The 17,770-nt window shown below is 46.2% G+C and overlaps 2 protein-coding genes across 2 annotated transcripts in view; one reads left to right on the plus strand and one right to left on the minus strand.

Moving 5' to 3' along the window:
* Positions 1-390: 390 nt before the first annotated feature.
* sptlc1 (serine palmitoyltransferase, long chain base subunit 1) lies at positions 391-6,878 on the minus strand. Its single transcript, XM_068334514.1, has 15 exons — positions 6,745-6,878; positions 5,804-5,911; positions 5,634-5,728; positions 4,961-5,054; positions 4,775-4,847; positions 3,795-3,927; positions 3,507-3,636; positions 3,332-3,421; positions 2,607-2,714; positions 2,317-2,412; positions 2,085-2,181; positions 1,904-1,958; positions 1,335-1,452; positions 1,104-1,177; positions 391-977 (listed from the first exon to the last, which is right to left on the minus strand). The coding sequence occupies exons 1-15, from the start codon at positions 6,796-6,798 to the stop codon at positions 881-883; spliced, it is 1,422 nt and encodes a 473-aa protein (XP_068190615.1). The 5' UTR covers positions 6,799-6,878; the 3' UTR covers positions 391-880.
* A 9,682-nt stretch (positions 6,879-16,560) lies between these two features.
* Positions 16,561-17,770, plus strand: part of LOC137608514 (histone-lysine N-methyltransferase SMYD1-like) — a 10,605-nt gene continuing 9,395 nt past the window's right edge. The window contains exon 1 of the mRNA XM_068334958.1: positions 16,561-16,879. Within this exon, the coding sequence (XP_068191059.1) occupies positions 16,743-16,879 (137 nt within the window). The 5' untranslated portion in view covers positions 16,561-16,742. The remainder of the gene's footprint in view (positions 16,880-17,770) is intronic.

Consider the following 17,770-nt stretch of genomic DNA (forward strand, 5'->3'; position numbering starts at 1 on the left):
AGTGGAGTCGCTATCGCCCTCTGCTGGCCTGTAGCTTTGTTGTTCCGACTATCAGTTTTTGAAATGTTAGGGATGGATCAACCCTGTGTCCTTCTGCCAGTAAAGCCATGATTCCAGCTACTCCTAAATTACTGGTAACACGGTTTGCCATCAAGGTAGTCCATTTACAGGCAATAGTTTTGGCTTTTATACCTTTTCTGGTTAAATGAGATTTGTTCAGGTTATGGCCTAATCAGTACCTTGTTATGTAAAAAAAAGGAATCCAACAGTCTGCTTTACATGTAGAAATGCTGATTTATGAAAAGCTTGGAGCTCCATCCATCCATCCATCCATCCATCCATCCATCCATCCATCCATCCATCCATCCCAAAAAACGTAATTACTCAAAAAGACAACCATACTTTATTAAAACAGTCACAATGACACGTAATAAAACAGGAGTGATACTGAAATCCACAGGCTGCCGACAGACAATAGAAAATGTCCTTTTGTGACGCAGTAGAAAGTAACACCCTGGTCCTCACTTCATGTTCTGACATAAGATTAAAAAACAACGATTCCAGTGTTTAGCTCTTAATCCAACAGACATCAGATTAAACAGGAGGCTGATGATCCTCTTTGGTCAGTCAACAGACGGCTAGTCATTGGTCAGTGGTGGTCACACCTGCCTATCACTGCAGCGGTTTGACTTTATTGATGACTGGGGGTCAAAATCTCCATTCAGAACATTCAACACATGAGATTTAGACCTGATCGATGTAAGAAACGAGACAAATAATGGAAAGAAACAAAAACAAGCGACATGTTTATTGATGAAGGTCTTTTCGGTGCTCACAGTGAAGTCTCCTGGGGCCCCTGCTGGGCTCCAGCGGTGGAACATCATTTGTTGAGGACGGCTGAGGCAGCCTCAGTGATACAGGACACGGCCCTGAGGACGTCCTCCTCCGTCTGCTCCACGGTGACCACCACCCTGATGCTGGAGGCAGGAAGGGAGCTGAGTTCCTCCACACAACACCAACATCCTCACACATCTCATGTTGTCAGTGTTCATTACACTGGAGGGAGATGCTGTGTAATACAGGACAGGTGGGGAACCGCTTACCTGGGTGGGGGCAGGAAACGCTCCTCCTTCTCCAGGTAATGAGCCAGGGTCAGGGCTACACGTCTCTCCAAACACTAACACAGACAGGACAAGCGCCGCTTTAACACAGCTTTGTGTGTAGAATGAACAAACCATGTCACCCAGTTACGTTTTCACTAAATAAAAACCAACAAAATGATGCGTAAAGAGTGTTTGTGTTGGATGTGATCATCTGGATCAGAGGGGACTCACATAATCTACAATGGCCCTGAGGAGCTGCATGTCCGAGTCCCTGGACCCCAAACTTGTGTCCAGTTGTAGGTGCAGAGCTGGAGCGATGGGCTCCCCCACCAGCTTCAGACCTGGAACCCTGACACACAACTGGGCTCAATAGAAACCTGACCACAATATAACACTGACACACAAGACAAGTAGTTCTCCCCCTCCTCCTCTGAACCTTCTTATAATGGACAGGACAGGGAACACTGAGGGGTGGTTGTTTGAGCTGAGAGTAAAAACTGGTTAAAGGTGAAGTAATCACCAATAGAAATCAACATTAACAGCAAGATACGAGAGAAAATTGCGTAATTAAATATGTATTTTATTTTATCTATTATTTTACGTGATAAATGTGTAGTTGCACAAAATAGCTCCACCCTGTTTTAACCTGGAACGTAGGTGTAAATGTGAACGGGTTGAGGACGTGGCCTCAGTCTTAGTTTTATAACAATCAAATTGAAACTTTCTATAAATCCATAAATTAATAACAATCTTTATTGATAGCAAGCAGTAGATTAATCATGAATACACAGATCACTTACCCCTGTAAGGCCTGGTAAACGTGTCTGGACTTATCCCTCAGGACCGTGAAAATATCTGTACGACAATGCGGAAACAGAACGGGTGAAACCGAGAGCCTCTAAATAACAGAGTTGTCAGCTGACTTCACTGCAGCTCCGATAAATGACAGCGTGAGCATCAGCAGCGGGCCAGCTCCCCTACCTGGATCCTCCTCCATTATGTTCAGGGCTTCAATGGCAGCAGCAGCCAGCATGGGGGGCAAGGAGGCAGAGAAACAGTAGCCCTGTCCTGAGAGCCGCTGTGAATGAATAGAATGTTTCATTAATACTTGCCCCCCCCAGTTGCCCTGTGGCCCCTGTTCCTTTGGGTCTGCCCCCTCCCATGGGGTGGGAATCCTTCTCATCCATGGATCAAACACATCAGCTCTGTTCACCTGGTGGTCGATGACGAAGGAGCGCCCACAGCAGAACCCACCGATGGAGGCCAGAGCGTTCTCCATGTTCGCACTGATCAGGTCGATGTCGTCTATCTGCAGGGCGTCAGGTTAGGGTACGGTGTTACTACTGACCACACAAAGTACCTCCTGCTTGGACTGAACGCTACACGTTTGATTCAATATGACAATAAATCCAAACATTTACCTCAACCTGGATTATTTCTTTCCTTAGAGTGTGTGCATTAGAACACTCACAATAATCCCGTCTTTAATCTAGGTTTACTCACATTGACTCCAAAGTGTTCCGTCACTCCTCTACCATGTTCCCCCAACACGCCAAAGGACATACTCTCCTCCAGGAAGATGCGCACCTTGTACTTGTACTTCAGTCTCACCTGAAGTACACACACACAGAGCAGGTCCAGCACTACAGATTAAGAGAACCATGTCTGTCAATAAATTACAGATTACCACTGTTGGGGATTTCCATTTAACTATGGAAATAACCACAAAACACGTGTGCTTACACAGACACAGATAGTACAACACCTGGTCTACCACACAACGTTCTGAACATAGAAGTACAGACGTACAACATATAGATGAGTGATACACGAGAGGCTGAGTCAGGCTGATGGTGAGACTCATCCTTCAAGGAGAACCTATGGCAGACACCATCAAGATCATGGTTAAAGAACATTCTAATGATGAGCTCGTCCTCTAAGGACAGTCTAACCCAAACACTAAACCGATCAGGGCCACCATTCAGGCTCTCCTCCAGGTTTGTTGCTGCGTCTGTTGGAGATCCCAGCGCTGGATCCTCACCAGCTTGTGAACTGTTGAACGTCTTCAGTAAACTCTTTTTGACATAATTTGTCTCATCGTTGCAGACACACCTCTAACCGAGCTCAAGATCCACAGAGGGTTTAGTTCAGAGCCAAACCCTGACACCAGGTACTTGTTTGTCTATCGGGTACAATCAGGTCTGGTTTAGTGTGAGGCTCATGGTTACCAGCTCAGGCAGAGGACAGATGTCTGCAGTATTGATGTACAGCCCTTCCACCACAATAAACTTGCGGGTGACTCTGGCTTTGCGAGGGTTCTGTAACAGAATGTGAGTCAGAGAATCAGTGTTCTGATCAGAACAACCGTGGGACAGCCCCCCCTAAACGGAACAGTGTTCTAACCTTATGGTCCTCCAGTTCCTGCTCCTGGAGCAGCCTCTCCAGATCTTCCATGTCATTGTGTTTGAAGTATTTGATGAAGCTGCGGGACGCTTGGAGACCCTTCTGGATGGAGAAGCAGGCGGCTTCATCCCTGAACACCAGAGGACGACACACAGCCCAGATCATGACCGGGTAGTCCAGATCTGCTTCAGGATGAATGTGAGCTCCTCTGTGCTGAGTGTACTCGTTTCTGTTCGGTGCCACTCCTGTACAGGACGCTTCTGAGTCAGAACACACACAGGTACTCACACAAAGACTATGTCCCCCCTCTTGGAGTAGGCAGGGATCGCACTAGCAATGGTAGCAAAGCCGTAGGAATAGATGATCGCCTCTTCTGTCTTCATGAATTTAGCCAGACGGCTCTCCAGCTCCAGGTGAACATCTGAGGAGACAAAGGAGGAATCACACACAGTACGTTGCATAGACTCATGGGAGTTGTGTGACGTCTAGACAGTCACTTTTGCCTGTTAGCCGCCTGATGGGCAGAAATGTTAGACTCTTTTCTGAAACGTCTGCATAGAGCAAAAAAGAATCAACTGGACTTTATCTAGATCAGTCGAAGATGTTTCACCTCTCATCCAGGGGTGTTCTTCAGTTCTGACTCTTTTCTGGTTCATCTTCTGGTGTGGACACCCCTCAGTACGCCGTTTAGTTCCCCTTTGGGGTAACTGTATTTTCCTTTCCTCTGATAAATATTAATTGGCAGCCTGTGTGGTCCAGACTGACCCTGTTCTAGAGTGATGGGGTATCAGGGTATCAAGATGGACGCACCAATGACACCTGGTACCCCCCTATGGGGGCAGCACTGTTGCCCGGTGCAGGTTTTCGGAGCTTTCCCATTGTTGCACACTGTCCCCAAACTGTTATGGGGAGATGCTTATTCAAGTGTTAAACTGTTAGAGTAAATCTGTCGTACTGATTTACTCTAACAATTTGAAATCCCTTTAATCAACTGATTTCAAATGAAATTAAAATAATTTAATTTCAAGAAATGACAAAATCCAATATGCACATTTAGAAAGACATTCAGAAACACAAGTGTTTCTGACACATTTATACAACTGTGTTTCTAAAGTCATATAAACGTTAACATTCTACCATTAAAGACAATTATTTATATATATTTACTGCAAACAAGCCATAAAGCTCAACACCAGGTTTCTAAATGGACGAGCTTTGTACACCCTGACATGTGAACTAAGAGGACTTTTGAAACTCATCTCACGCACCAAACGTTCCGTAGAAGCCTCTCGGTCCACACGTCCCAACGCCGTATTTCTTCAGTGACGCCAAAGCTTTTTCCTGATATTAAAACACACAAAACAGGTTTTTTTACTGAATGTTTTCTGTCATGACGACAGAACTCAAACCCAGGTGAAGCCTCAGTGTGGACAGCTGAAGTGACGACCCCTGACCTTGACTCGTTCGTGGCCGAGTAGACCCAGGAAGTTGAACGATGCGAAGTTAATGCACTCCTTCCCATTTAGTATGATTTTGTGGCTGGGGGGTCTGTGGTGGAAAAAAAACCTTTGTTATAATTGTTCAAATGGTTATTGTTCAATCCTGCTTTTCACTGTTCAGGTCACTATTCGCGTTATTTTCTCCTTTCCAGGAGGTCACTCTGGGTCATTGTCCCCATTTTCCCTTCTCTGACTGACTACTAGGTATCTTAAGTACTATGGAAAGAAACATCAAGCTCTGTATGTTTGGACAACCTTAGACCCTGTTCTTTAAAACGTTCTTTTCTGCAGAGAAACAGAAGCTATTTAACTGTTTGATCTGAGGTTAACGGTGGTTCACTGGAGGCTACAGCTGTTCTTCTGGTTGTTCTGGTTCCAGTGAAAATCCACTGCTGTTCACTCTGTATGCAGTCTGGTGTACATACCATAAAAATTCATACATTTATTACGTAATAGTGTCTTATGTAAATTAAACTTTATTTTTCTGTTTTTCTTCTAGATCTCAAGGGATTATTAGCAGTAGGATCCATGGACTCATTTATGGGGCCCACCAAATATCAATTTTGAATCTGTGATCAGTTGCACTCCTTGAGGGAAGGGGAACCGAGGGTTGGGACGGTGCATTTACCCCGTTACAATATCATATTTGAAGGAGGGGTGGTCTCTTGACACAGGTGGAGTGAGAGGCTCCGGCTGCCACTCCTCGATCAGGTCCTCCTTCTCCTGCAAATGGAACCACATAATGTCTCCGTCTGAACAGATCCAGATGTTTGTTCTACCAAAGTGGGAGAAGTTTACCTTCTCTGTCAGTTTATAGGTTTCATGGAGCTTGTAGGTCTTAGAGAACAGGAGTCTGATGATCCACAGAATGAGGATTCCCTCAAGAATCAGGTGGTAAGCAGGAGCCTGAAGAAGGAGACATCAGCATCCAGTGTGTGAATAGGTGTGAAATATGTTTGACCTATGGTAACAATCCCTGTTTCACCAAACATGTTTGGAGTATTGATGTGAGTACGAGTTACACCCCGCTTTCATCTGCTGACCTACCCTCAAAGGTCAAAGCTATATGCTGTATGCACTAGTCTATGCACCAGTCAGGTACTACTTTCAGGGTAGGTCGCAGGATGTTTCGGTCTCTGACTGCCTTGGTTCAACATAAATCATGTCAGTCGGATGATTTCCTTGGATGGCTGTGCCCCCAACACTTCAGGCCACGGAGCCAAAACTAAGTCAGATATAGAACTCAGGTACAGACGGAGTGGTCACATGACAGGACTACGTTCCATAGGTGTACCACAGGACTGTAGGTTACCTGTGCTGTACGGAGTGATCACCTGTTAGAGGAAAAACGATTAAAACTAAACTGTTGATTCTTCCAGGAGTTTGAAGATCGGTTCAGGGGCAGAACTATCCCGTAACCGTTGTGCTACGGTCACCGTTGTGCTACGGTCAGAACAACACGGCCGTCAGTCATTGACTGTCCATCTGTTGATCACTGTACCGTGGTAACCAGTGGTTACTCTCCATGAACAGCTCTATGAAACATAACGTGACGATCAGTGATCATTGATCAGTGATCAGTGTCCCGGTAGTCCACAGGCGCGACTTCCTGTCTGACGAGACGACATTTAACGGAAACAAACAGAAACGAACGAACATCAGAGCCCCCCCCCCCCCCCAGGACCGGACCGACGAGCCCCAGAAGAGCACTGACCCCCGACGGGGTCCAGCAGCCTCACCTCGTAGAACGCCTGGACCATCTCCACCAACACCCACTGCTGCCCCGACGCCATGTCTGCTGCTCTGCGCTCAGGTGTCGCGACAGAAACCAGCCCAGATCCCGCGAGATCCTGCTCTACAGCCCCCCCACCTGGGGGGGGGGCAGGTCAGCTGCAGTTCACCCGGAGGAGCATCCAGCACAGGTCAGAACCGCTGATGTCTCAATGCCCCCCCGTGGGGCTTCCAACCGTTTGGGGCAACTGTTCTGAAAACTGGTTCATTACTCAGCGCCCCATTCGTTGCGGACGAGGGCGCCCCCTTTGGCAGGATGGCTGCACTGCAGCCTCACAACGATCAATAAGCCCAGAAAACAGCGACCTGATGTTTCCTGTTTTACATACCTGTACCTGTTCTGAATAAAACCGATCGTAGTCCCATCCCGCCTCAAGCGGTGATGTGTTGTTATGTCAGCGTCCGTCCGTCTGTCCACCAAACGTCTCCACAACCTACAGATAGAAAGATGAACTAAAGACCATGACTCAGGTAGGAGAGGGATGGAGATGAGATGAGGACCTTGACCTGGGGAAAACTAGGTCAAGGTCACATTTCAACTTTTGTACACTCAGGAACCGGATAGGATAGAAAGACGAGGGAGAAGGCCAGTGTGAGTAAGACCATAGATCAAAGCTAGTGTTTTGATCAATGACAGCAGGTCAGAGCACTAGCTTTGATCTTTGATCAATGACAGTAGGTCAGGGTAAAATTTTGAATTCAGGGGTGTTGCGGGATGTTGCACTCTGTGACTGCATTGTTTCTTGTTGACCCTTGCAGGGTTCAACGAGGCAGTCAGAGACTGCAACATCGTGCGACATACCCGTAGGTCAGGGTCAAAGCTTCAGGGTAGGTCAAAGTTATGCACTAGCTTTGACCATAGATCAAAGCTACAGCATAAGGATCTACGGTGCAAAGGATCTACGGTCTTCCTCACACTGACCTCCTTCGTCTTTCTATCTTGTCCATTTCTTGAGTGTGCATGAGTTTAAATTTGACCTTGACCTAGTTTTCTCAAGGTCAAGGTCATCATCTCATCTTCACCCCCTCTCCTGACTGAGTCATGTGCTTTTTGTTTCATCTTTCTATCTGAACGGTTGTGGAGATATTTGGTGGACCAATGGACGAACACTGACATCACAATACATCACCGCTTTGAAGTGGGATGTAATAAAGCAATAAGAGATATAGATCACATGTTCATGCATGTCTATGTAAAATGAACACATACAAATGTATTTGTGTGCGTGATGTCCATAGTAGGACAGGGCCACTGGAAAAAAACAAGGTCTATGTTGTGACATAAAAGTCTGGATTCTGAGACGTCACCACAGCAGCATCACTGGCTTCATTCTCTTAACTGGGAACAGCCGGTGTTTTGAATCCACACCCACTGATCCAACCCACTGAACTGGTTCACCTGGTGGATGAAGCTTCAGTGTGTCCCCTGGTGAATGAAGCTTCAGTGTGTCCCCTGGTGAATGAAGCTTCAGTGTGTCCCCTGGTGAATGAAGCTTCAGTGTGTCACCTGGTGAATGAAGCTTCAGTGTGTCCCCTGGTGAATGAAGCTTCAGTGTGTCCCCTGGTGAATGAAGCTTCAGTGTGTCCCCTGGTGAATGAAGCTTCAGTGTGTCCCCTGGTGAATGAAGCTTCAGTGTGTCCCCTGGTGAATGAAGCTTCAGTGTGTCACCTGGTGGATGAAGCTTCAGTGTGTCCCCTGGTGAATGAAGCTTCAGTGTGTCCCCTGGTGAATGAAGCTTCAGTGTGTCCCCTGGTGAATGAAGCTTCAGTGTGTCCCCTGGTGAATGAAGCACTACAGTGTTTCGGAGCACTTGAGTGTTTCAAACGTCATCGGTCACGTGGTTTTTCCATGCCTCAAGCAGGCTTCAAAGCAGTGGTTCAAAAAGACACGCCTACGTATCGGAGCGCTGAAACAGAGCCGGCATCACTAGCTGTCACTACGCGCCACTCCTGGCCTATGAATTGATTACAGCGTGTGCTGTGGTAAGGTTTGTTTTTTCATTATTACATCCCGCTTCAAAGCAGTGATGTATTGTTGTCAGTGTTTGCGTGTTCGTGCGTTTGTCTGTTCGTTAGTCCACCAAATATCTCCACAACCGTTCAGATAGAAAGATGAAACAAGAAGCTCATGACTCAGGCAGGAGAGGGGATGAAGAGGATAGATAGATAGATAGATAGATACTTTATTAATCCCGGAGGAAATTGCATATATCCACTGCTCAGGCATTACTTAACAAATAATACTGGATAAACACCAGGAGAAAAGGAAACACTGACATCACAGGACATACCACAAGACATACATTACACTAACAGACAGGCACATGCAGCACTAACAGGACTTATATACTAAACTATAGCTAAAAATATAAACAGTATAAAATTTAAAAATATTACAGTATTAAAATATAAACAGTATAAAATAAAATCTAAACAGTATAAAATTGAATTAAAATATAAAAACAGTATAAGAAATAAATAAATAAATTTTATATATATATATATATACAACAGTATAAAATTAAATTTAAATTAAATTAAATCCATTTTCAACCCCGTGCTGACCTCGCCACCTCCCCCCCGCTCCTCCTGAGAGAGTCATTGTACCCCCTGATGGCACGGGGCACGAAGGAGGACCTCAGCCTCTCTGTGGAGGCGCTGTGTGACAGCAGTCTGCCGCTGAAGGTGCTTCTCTGCTGGGAGAAGGTGGTGTGTAGGGGGTGCCTGGTGTTGTTCATGATGGCCTTAATTTTAGACATGGTCCTGCTCTCCAGAAGCATATCCACAGAGTCCAGGCTCAGCCCGACCACTGAGCCCGCTCTGCGGATGAGTCTGTTCAGACGGTCCATATCTCTTTTCCTGGCCCCCCCACCCCAACACACAATGGCGTATGACAGCACACTGGAGACTACGGACTGATAGAACATGAAAAGGAGCTTAGGACAGATGTTGAAGGAGGCCAGCCTCCTTAAGAAGTACATCCTGCTCTGCCCCTTCTTGTACACACAGTTGGAGTTGAGTGACCAGTCCAGTCTGCTGTCTAGCTGCAGTCCCAGGTACTTATAGTTTTCTACCACCTCCACCTCACTGCCATTGATGATCACCGGCTGTGGAGAGGGAGGTGCCCGCCGGAAATCCAGAACCATCTCCTTTGTCTTGGAGACGTTGAGCTGGAGCTGGTTCTGTTGGCACCACTCCACGAAGTCAGCCACCAATGCCCTGTACCCCCCCTCATCACCCTCCCGGATACATGCCACTATCGCGGTGTCATCGGAGTACTTCTGTATGTGACATGTATCCGAGTTGTGCTTGAAGTCTGATGTGTAGAGGGTGAAGAGAATGGGGGATAGGACGGTCCCCTGTGGCGCCCCCGTGCTGCTGGTCACCATAGAAGACAAGCAGTCCCCCATACGGACGTACTGGGGTCTGTCCGTTAGGTAGTCCGTAATCCAGCTCACGAGGTAGGGGTCCACAGCCATGGAGGTCAGTTTATCCTGCAGGAGCTGGGGCTGGATGGTGTTGAAGGCACTCGAAAAGTCGAAGAAGAGCACTCTGACGGCACAGCCCCCGGCGTCCAGGTAGGAGAGTGTGCGGTGGAGGAGGTACATGACAGCATCGTCAACCCCAACCTTGGCCTGATAGGCAAACTGGAGAGGGTCCATAGCACCCTGCACCTGTGGACGCATGAGCTCCAGGACCAGTCGCTCTAGGGTCTTCATTACGTGGGAGGTAAGAGCGACCGGTCGGTGGTCGTTGAGCTCAGTAGGGCGTCCTTTCTTGGGTACAGGGACAATGCAGGAGGTCTTCCACAGTGACGGGACCCTCCCCAGCCGCAGACTGAGGTTGAACAATTGTTGCAGGGGGTCCCCTAGTTCCGAAGCACAGGCTCGGAGGAGTCTTGGGGAGACATTATCTGGTCCAGCCGCCTTGTAGGGACAGAGCCTCCTCAGCGTTGTCGTCACCAGGTCTGCAGTGATGATGGTCTCGGTCGTGGTGGGAGCAGGAGGTTGTGGCGAGGTTGGAAGTCCAGTGGTTGAGGTGGGGCCGTTGAGCTTCGCAGTTCTTGGAGTGGGCTCGGGAGAAGTGGCAGGGGTGGAAGGAGAGGAAGCACAGGAGGAGGGAGCATCAGTGGAGCGGTCTGTAGGGCCAGGAGAGGCCTGTAGGCCAGGAGAGGCCTGGGACGAGGAGCCGGGAGTGGTGGGGGAGCTGAACCGATTGAAAAAGCTGTTAAGTTCATTCGCTCGTTCAATATTCCCCTCCACAGTGCTGCGCCCTTTCCCGTGTCCGGTGATGGTTCTCATCCCATTCCAGACCTCCCGCACTTGGTTGCGCCCCAGCTGCTTCTCCAGCTTCCTCCTGTACGCCTCCTTGGCCTCCCTCAGGCAGAGTCTCACTTCCTTCTGGGCCTTCCTCATCTCCTCCTCGTTCTTGCTCCTGAACGCCCGCTTCTTCCTGTTCAGGACAGCCTTGACTTCCTTGGTTACCCATGGTTTGTTGTTGGGGTAACACCTGATTGTCCTGACAGGGGCCACGGTGTCCACACAGAAGTTTATGTAGTCTGTAAAACACTGAGCTGCCCCCTCAATGTCTTCCCCATGTGAGCCCACAATAACATCCCAATCGGTGATCTGGAAGCAGTTCCTCAGCATCTCCTCTGTTTCCGGGGACCACTTCCTGACCTGTCGTGTTGTTGCTGGCAGCCGTTTCACCAGCGGGATGTAGGTGGGCTGTAGGTACACTAGGTTGTGGTCTGATTTACCTAGTGGAGGGAGGGGGGTGGCGGTGTATGCCTCCTTAGCATTAGTGTAGAACAGATCGATGGTTCTGTTCTTCCTTGTGGGACAATGAAAGAAGACGATGAAAGAACGATGAAAGATGAAAAGACGATGAAAGACGATGAAAGACGATGAAAGAACGTTTCTGTTCAGCAAAAAGCTGCTCCACATTGGACAAGTTAATTATTCAGACTCAAACAGACTTAAAATGTGTCATATTACACCTAAAATAGACATGGGACCTGATTTATAACATGTAAATTATTACGTCACACAAAGTCAAAATGAAATCCACTCACCGTCTGTGTTCTTTGTTCCCTCGAAGTCCAACGAGTTCACATTGAGGAGGAACACGATTCTGGTGACGAGGACGCTGCTGGTAGCTTCTTTCTGACTTTCTTAGTTTTCATTTAACCAGAAAGTCCCACTGAGATTAAAAATCTCTTTTACAAGAAGCCAAGGTGGTTGCCATGGAGATGGCTAGGCAGGTTGAGTGAAAGTGAAAGTGCTTCCATGTCCACTCAACCTCATAGTTCAAGATCAAATTTCAACTTTTATACACTCAGGAACCGGATAATAGCAAGACGAGGGAGGAGGCCAGTGTGAGTAAGACCGTAGGTCAAAGCTAGTGCTTTGATCAATGACAGTAGGTCAGAGCACTGGCTTTGATCTTTGACCTATGCAAGTAGGGTCAGGGTAAAATTTTTCATCCACGGGTGTTGCGGGATGTTGCAGTCTGTGACTGCATTGGTTCTTGTTTTATCTGATAATGTACATGAAGCCTCATGAGGCTTTGAACCATTTCAGGCAACTGGTTTGAGAAAGGGTTCATTTCTTGAAGCTTCATGTGAACATGAAACCACCTGCTGGCCTTGGGTAAAATCACAGGCAGCTGTGTCTTCATGTGTGACCCTTTCTGACATCTGTCTGTCATTTGGCTCTTAGAAATGACTACATACTACAAATTACATTTATGACCAAATAACTAATTGACAATTACTCTAATTATGTCCCACCCATCATCAGGGTTCCGTGTGCCCGTATAAAACATCACACTGTACCAAGAGGGACACACCTCTCCCACCCCTTTGCGAAGATGAGCCATGTGTGTTGGTGTGGCTACAAAGCACAATTACAACTCTTCAACTTTATAGCTATAGTACGTACCATCTTGATTTATGTCATGTAAATCAAATTGAATGTTTGCGTTTCCCCACTGGAATAATTCAGCGTTACCCTGCTGTTGTACTACTCCAAACACATCTTGTCTCAACATTTCTGTCAGCTTCAGATGATGTTTGGGTGATAATGTGAAGCGTTTGCTATTTAGGAAGGCTGTCCCTGCGTGGTTAGTATGAATATGAACATCGCCCCCTGTTGTGATGTGAGTGGTACCTGCAGTACCTGCAGTGAGTGGTACTTTTGCAGTAGCGGCCGTTCCTCTGGTACATGTATTTTGTTCTTTTTCAGCTGGGTCTAGTGATCCAGAGTCACAACAGAGGTTCTCCCTCCCTTCAGGGCTGTGTTGAAACAACACAGCACTCACCATCCCTTCATTTTCTGACACATCAAGATGGAAAGGTATGGAACCATCAGGATTAGCAAGAGAGTTAGCCTTTGCTAAAGCCTGTTTAACTGAAACAAAGACCTCACCAGCCGCTGTGGTCCACTGCATGTGGTCCACTGCAAGGTAGCAGACAGAGCAGCAGATCCCGCAGACGTGATGAGTCCTCTCAGGGACTTGACCACAGCTGCAAAGTTGGGGACAAAATTGCAACTGTAATTGGCCAGGTCCAAAAAGGACATCAGTTGATGAACAGTCTGTGGCGTAGGGTGTGACAAGAAGGAATCTTTATGTGTGAAGTTTGTCTTTTGATACCTTAAAACCTTTCTGTGCCACTGCAGCACCATTCTCATAGCCTGCAGAGCGAGGCATTCGGTGGGGGCCGCCATCAGAATGTCGTCAACATACTGCAAAATGAAACTTCTTTTGGAAGATGCTCAATAAGAGACACCATTTCTGTCCAAAGTACACAGTTAAATATAGATGGGCTATCAGAAAACCGCTGGGGAAGACGCGTGTAAGTGTATTGTAATACAGAAGAATGCATTAGACAGATCCATGACTGTAAATCAACTGCGTTTCCCTTCAGTATTTGAGAGCGTGGTGTAGGGGTTTGGTGTATCAACATTTGATGTGACTAGTGCAGCTCTGTTTTCCTCAGATCGTGTACCAGTCAGGACACATCTTCACCAGGTTTCTTGACAGGGTGAATTGGAGTATTGTTCTCAGATGTACATTTGGTCAGTACTCCTGTCTCTAAAAACCCGTGGATAGTCTTAGTTATACCTACGGATTTGACTTCAGTTAATGGATATTGTGGGGCCCAACTGGGTCCTGTTCCTGCTTTCAGGGATAGCTGAATAGGAGTAACGTCTTTACAAAGTCCCACATCAGTCTCCTATTGGGACCACAAAGCGGGAGGCAGAGAAGCCAGGAGGGCGGGGGCACTAGTGTTTTCTCTCCCATGGGTTCTGGACAGAAGCGCTCTTTCAGCAAGTTGTGACATCCAATCAGGATCACACTTCAATTTTATACATTTATGCAGTGTCATTGTACCACAAATCATTATGGTTGATCACAGGAGTCCACTCGAGACCCTGAGCTCGCTTTACCATTGGGCCCAAATTCCTTGCTTCAACCCCTGCTTGTATCAGAAGTGTAATGTGGGGTGCACTGTGGGGTAACTGATACAACACCTCAGACTCCTGATGCAAATGCACTTCTAGAGCTACCCCCTCAGGGCCGATGGAAACATCTCTAGTCTGTAAATCAGGTGTGTAACTAGCATTGCTCCATCTAGTGGTGATTGCAGTCCATACTTCATCATATTCTTAAATAGCTTCTCGCACAAAAGTGTGTAATATCAGTATGGTGAGGGTACATAAACGTTAAATTACCGTAAACATTAATATAAATTGTTCTATCGCGGAATTTTTTAATCGCATCTGGTTCCTGGAACACATTACCCACGAGGAACGAGGGCGCACTGTATATCTCCACCTATATATTTGAATAAGCTCACATTTAAAGTTTCACGCTGTCACCAACTCCACCCACTACATGTCAATCAAACACTCAACCAATCACGGCGCATCTGCCAGAAGGAATCAGGCGAACAATATGGCGTAAGGCATCTGCTATGTCATGAGCAGAAATACCTCTACATGGACTCCAGGTAACATCATCTGGAGTCAGAACTGTTCACAATGTTCATGTTCAGAGCAGAGGGTCCAAACAGAACCACACAAAACAACCATTAGTGAGTGAAACTAGCTGCTAGCACCAACAGTCTGTCCAGCTGTGGTTTCTGTTTGGAATGGGACAATCCATGTAGGGGTGGCACGGTGGCGCAGTGGTTAGCGCTGCCGCCTCACAACACGGCAGACCCGGGTTCTGCTCTGTGTGGAGTTCTCATGCTCTCCCCGTGTCTGCGTGGGTTCTCTCCGGGTTCTCCGGCTTCCTCCTACCTCCAAAAGCATGCGCTTCAGGTTGATTGGCCGGTCCAAATTGCCCGTAGAAATGAGTGTGTGTGTGCGTGGTTGTCTCCGTGGTGCACTGGCGTCGTGCTCGGAGTGTCCCCCACCTAGCGCCCTATGCCGCTTAGATAGGCTCCGGCTCCCCGTGACCCGCTGCGGCGGATATAGAGGTGGTAATCTGAAGATGACTGACTGACTGACAATCCATGTAGTACCCACAATGCACTGGGGGGCTGACAGAACGCTCTTTAGTAACTCCATACAGTTGTGTCCATGTAGTCACTAACAGAACCATCACTTCTCTAACATTTCTTTAACACCTGCTCTTTGGACAGGAGCCTTTTCCTTTAGCGTTAGCTCCTTTAGCGTTAGCTCCTTTAGCGTTAGCTCCTTTCCCAGTCTCACCAGTAGTTAGCTTTCTTTCTCCAGTTAGCCTGCTAGCATTCATCTACGGCTTCACAATGCCCGCCCAGCGTAATCCATGATTGGCCGACACAAAGCCGTTACGTCACCATGGTGATTTTTGACTACGTTGGTGCGTTTGGTTTATAATACCAATACATTTGTTTTATATGTTTGATATTATTGTTTTATTGTGGAATTTCCACGGGTTCCCGCTAGTATAATATAATATAATATAATATAATATAATATAATATAATATAATATAATATAATATAATATAATATAATATAATATAATGTTTAGCAAGCAGGTTTGCTGGCTAAGGGCAATCATCACAGAAAGTATGCACTGAGAGGATCTGCCTAATGTGATAGTAATGTGATAGTAGATTGAATAAGATTTAAATTAAAAATGAATCATCAACCATAAATCAGACCCACTTGTTTAATTTACGTATAAAAGAGGTGATGAGATACTTCAGAAATCATACAAAGAGTCAGTCTATCATTTTATTTAAGGGTGCTTCCTTATTCACACATTTACTGTACCTTAAACAGCAGGCTCCTGATGTAATACAATGAAAATCTAGTTTGTCATTTCATTAATGAAAGACGAATGTATTTTTTAAAATTTAAATATGAAGACATCAAGTACCTGCGTACATGTATAGGAAAGAAAAACAAAATAACACAAAATTGGAGTGTGAATATTTGAATTATTAATATAAGTCCACTATAACAGCTTGACATGTAATTGTAGTTGTGTATATGTTTCTGCTGCTCCCAAGTGAGCATCGGAGTAATATAAAGACAGCTGAAATGCTTACTGGTTGCATGAAAGTGACACATAAGTACTTCAGCCAAGTATTTCAAATAAAGATAGTCGGCCCATTACCTACCACGTGCTTCTGATAGACAGGCACAGCTGCCTGGGACCAAAATATCACAGGAGACGTCAACCCAAACAAGGAGACGACATCCACCACCACAACCAAGGATTGCCTCTGCCACAACTACCTCCTCTGGTCTCTTCCACCTTTTACCTCCCACTGCTTCTTATCACTCATGGGAAGTGGTACAACCCCTCAGCAAGTTTATTTTTGGCTTTAGCAAGGATTGGGCAAAGGACAGTGGTGCACATGTTCCTTTGATGAGAACTCTCCATTCTGACTTCATCCATCTTCTGCCTCTTTTCTGTATCCTCTTGTGTTTAGTTTCAACACCACAATGACTGTGGGAAACATGGGGAGTGCTGAACTTCTTGATGCAGGGACAAAAGGTCGAGGCTTAAGGGCCACAAGAGGCCTTAGCACTGGAGAAGTGGTCTTTGCTGAGTCCAGTTTCTCTGCAGTAGTCGTTGACAGGTATGAGCCTTCTGTGTTTTGCACCAGCTAGAAAGATAGGAGGACTGATCTATTGTCAGTGAGCCTGTTTTTACAGATTTGAAAGGCTGCAGATCTGTAGTGGACAGTGTGGCAACTTTCTATGGAATTTCACCTCATTTCCTGACCACATTCTCATGACTCTGGCATGGAGAAAGCTGTCAAAGTGTTGTCTGAACTTAGGTGTGACGTAATGGTAGATTCATTTCCATGAGCTAAAGGTGAAGAGGGCACTTCCAAATTATAAATCATTGCCAATTGTTTTTTGAACTGAAAATTAATAAGACATCAGTGCAGAGATAGCATGTTGGTGTCAACTGATTTTCTTCTTTCTTCATATAGTAAGTTTGTGGTTATTGAGTCTACTGTGCTTTGAAATGCTCATGTAAAGTTGTTGTGTATGTCATGCTTCCCTTTCAGCAAGAAAATTTTAGATGGAACCTTTAAGTCCAGTATAGGTTGGATGGAAATTGAATACAGTAATTCCTTGTTTATTTGTGCTTCAAAATTCATGTGTTCACTAAATTGCAGATTTTCAGTAGATAGACACGTTGTAAAGTCTTCTTCTTTTCCTTTCAGCTTTTCCCTTCAGGGGTCGCCACAGCCAATCAGTGTCCTCCATCTAGCCCTGTCTTCTCATCCTCTCCTCTCACACCAACTACCTTCATGTCCTCTTTCACTACATCCATAAACCTCCTCTTTGGTCTTCCTCTAGGCCTCCTGCCTGGCAGTTCAGAACTCAGCATCCTTCTACCAATATATTCACTATCTCTCCTCTGGACATGTCCAAACCATCTCAGTCTGGCCTCTCTGACTTTATCTCCAGAACCTCTAACATGTGCTGTCCCTCTGATGTACTCATTCCTGATCCTA

Source organism: Antennarius striatus, chromosome 15 (genome assembly GCF_040054535.1).
Source record: "Antennarius striatus isolate MH-2024 chromosome 15, ASM4005453v1, whole genome shotgun sequence".
Classification (NCBI taxonomy): domain Eukaryota; kingdom Metazoa; phylum Chordata; class Actinopteri; order Lophiiformes; family Antennariidae; genus Antennarius; species Antennarius striatus.

Coding starts and splice junctions, on each gene's coding strand:
- sptlc1 (XM_068334514.1), bottom strand. CDS start 6,798: ATGGCGTCGGGGCAGCAGTGGGTGTTGGTGGAGATGGTCCAGGCGTTC. Junction 3,422..3,506: donor AGGAACTGGAGGACCATAAG/GTTAGAACACTG, acceptor ATTCTGTTACAG/AACCCTCGCAAAGCCAGAGT. Junction 1,178..1,334: donor TCAGGGCCATTGTAGATTAT/GTGAGTCCCCTC, acceptor TGTCTGTGTTAG/TGTTTGGAGAGACGTGTAGC.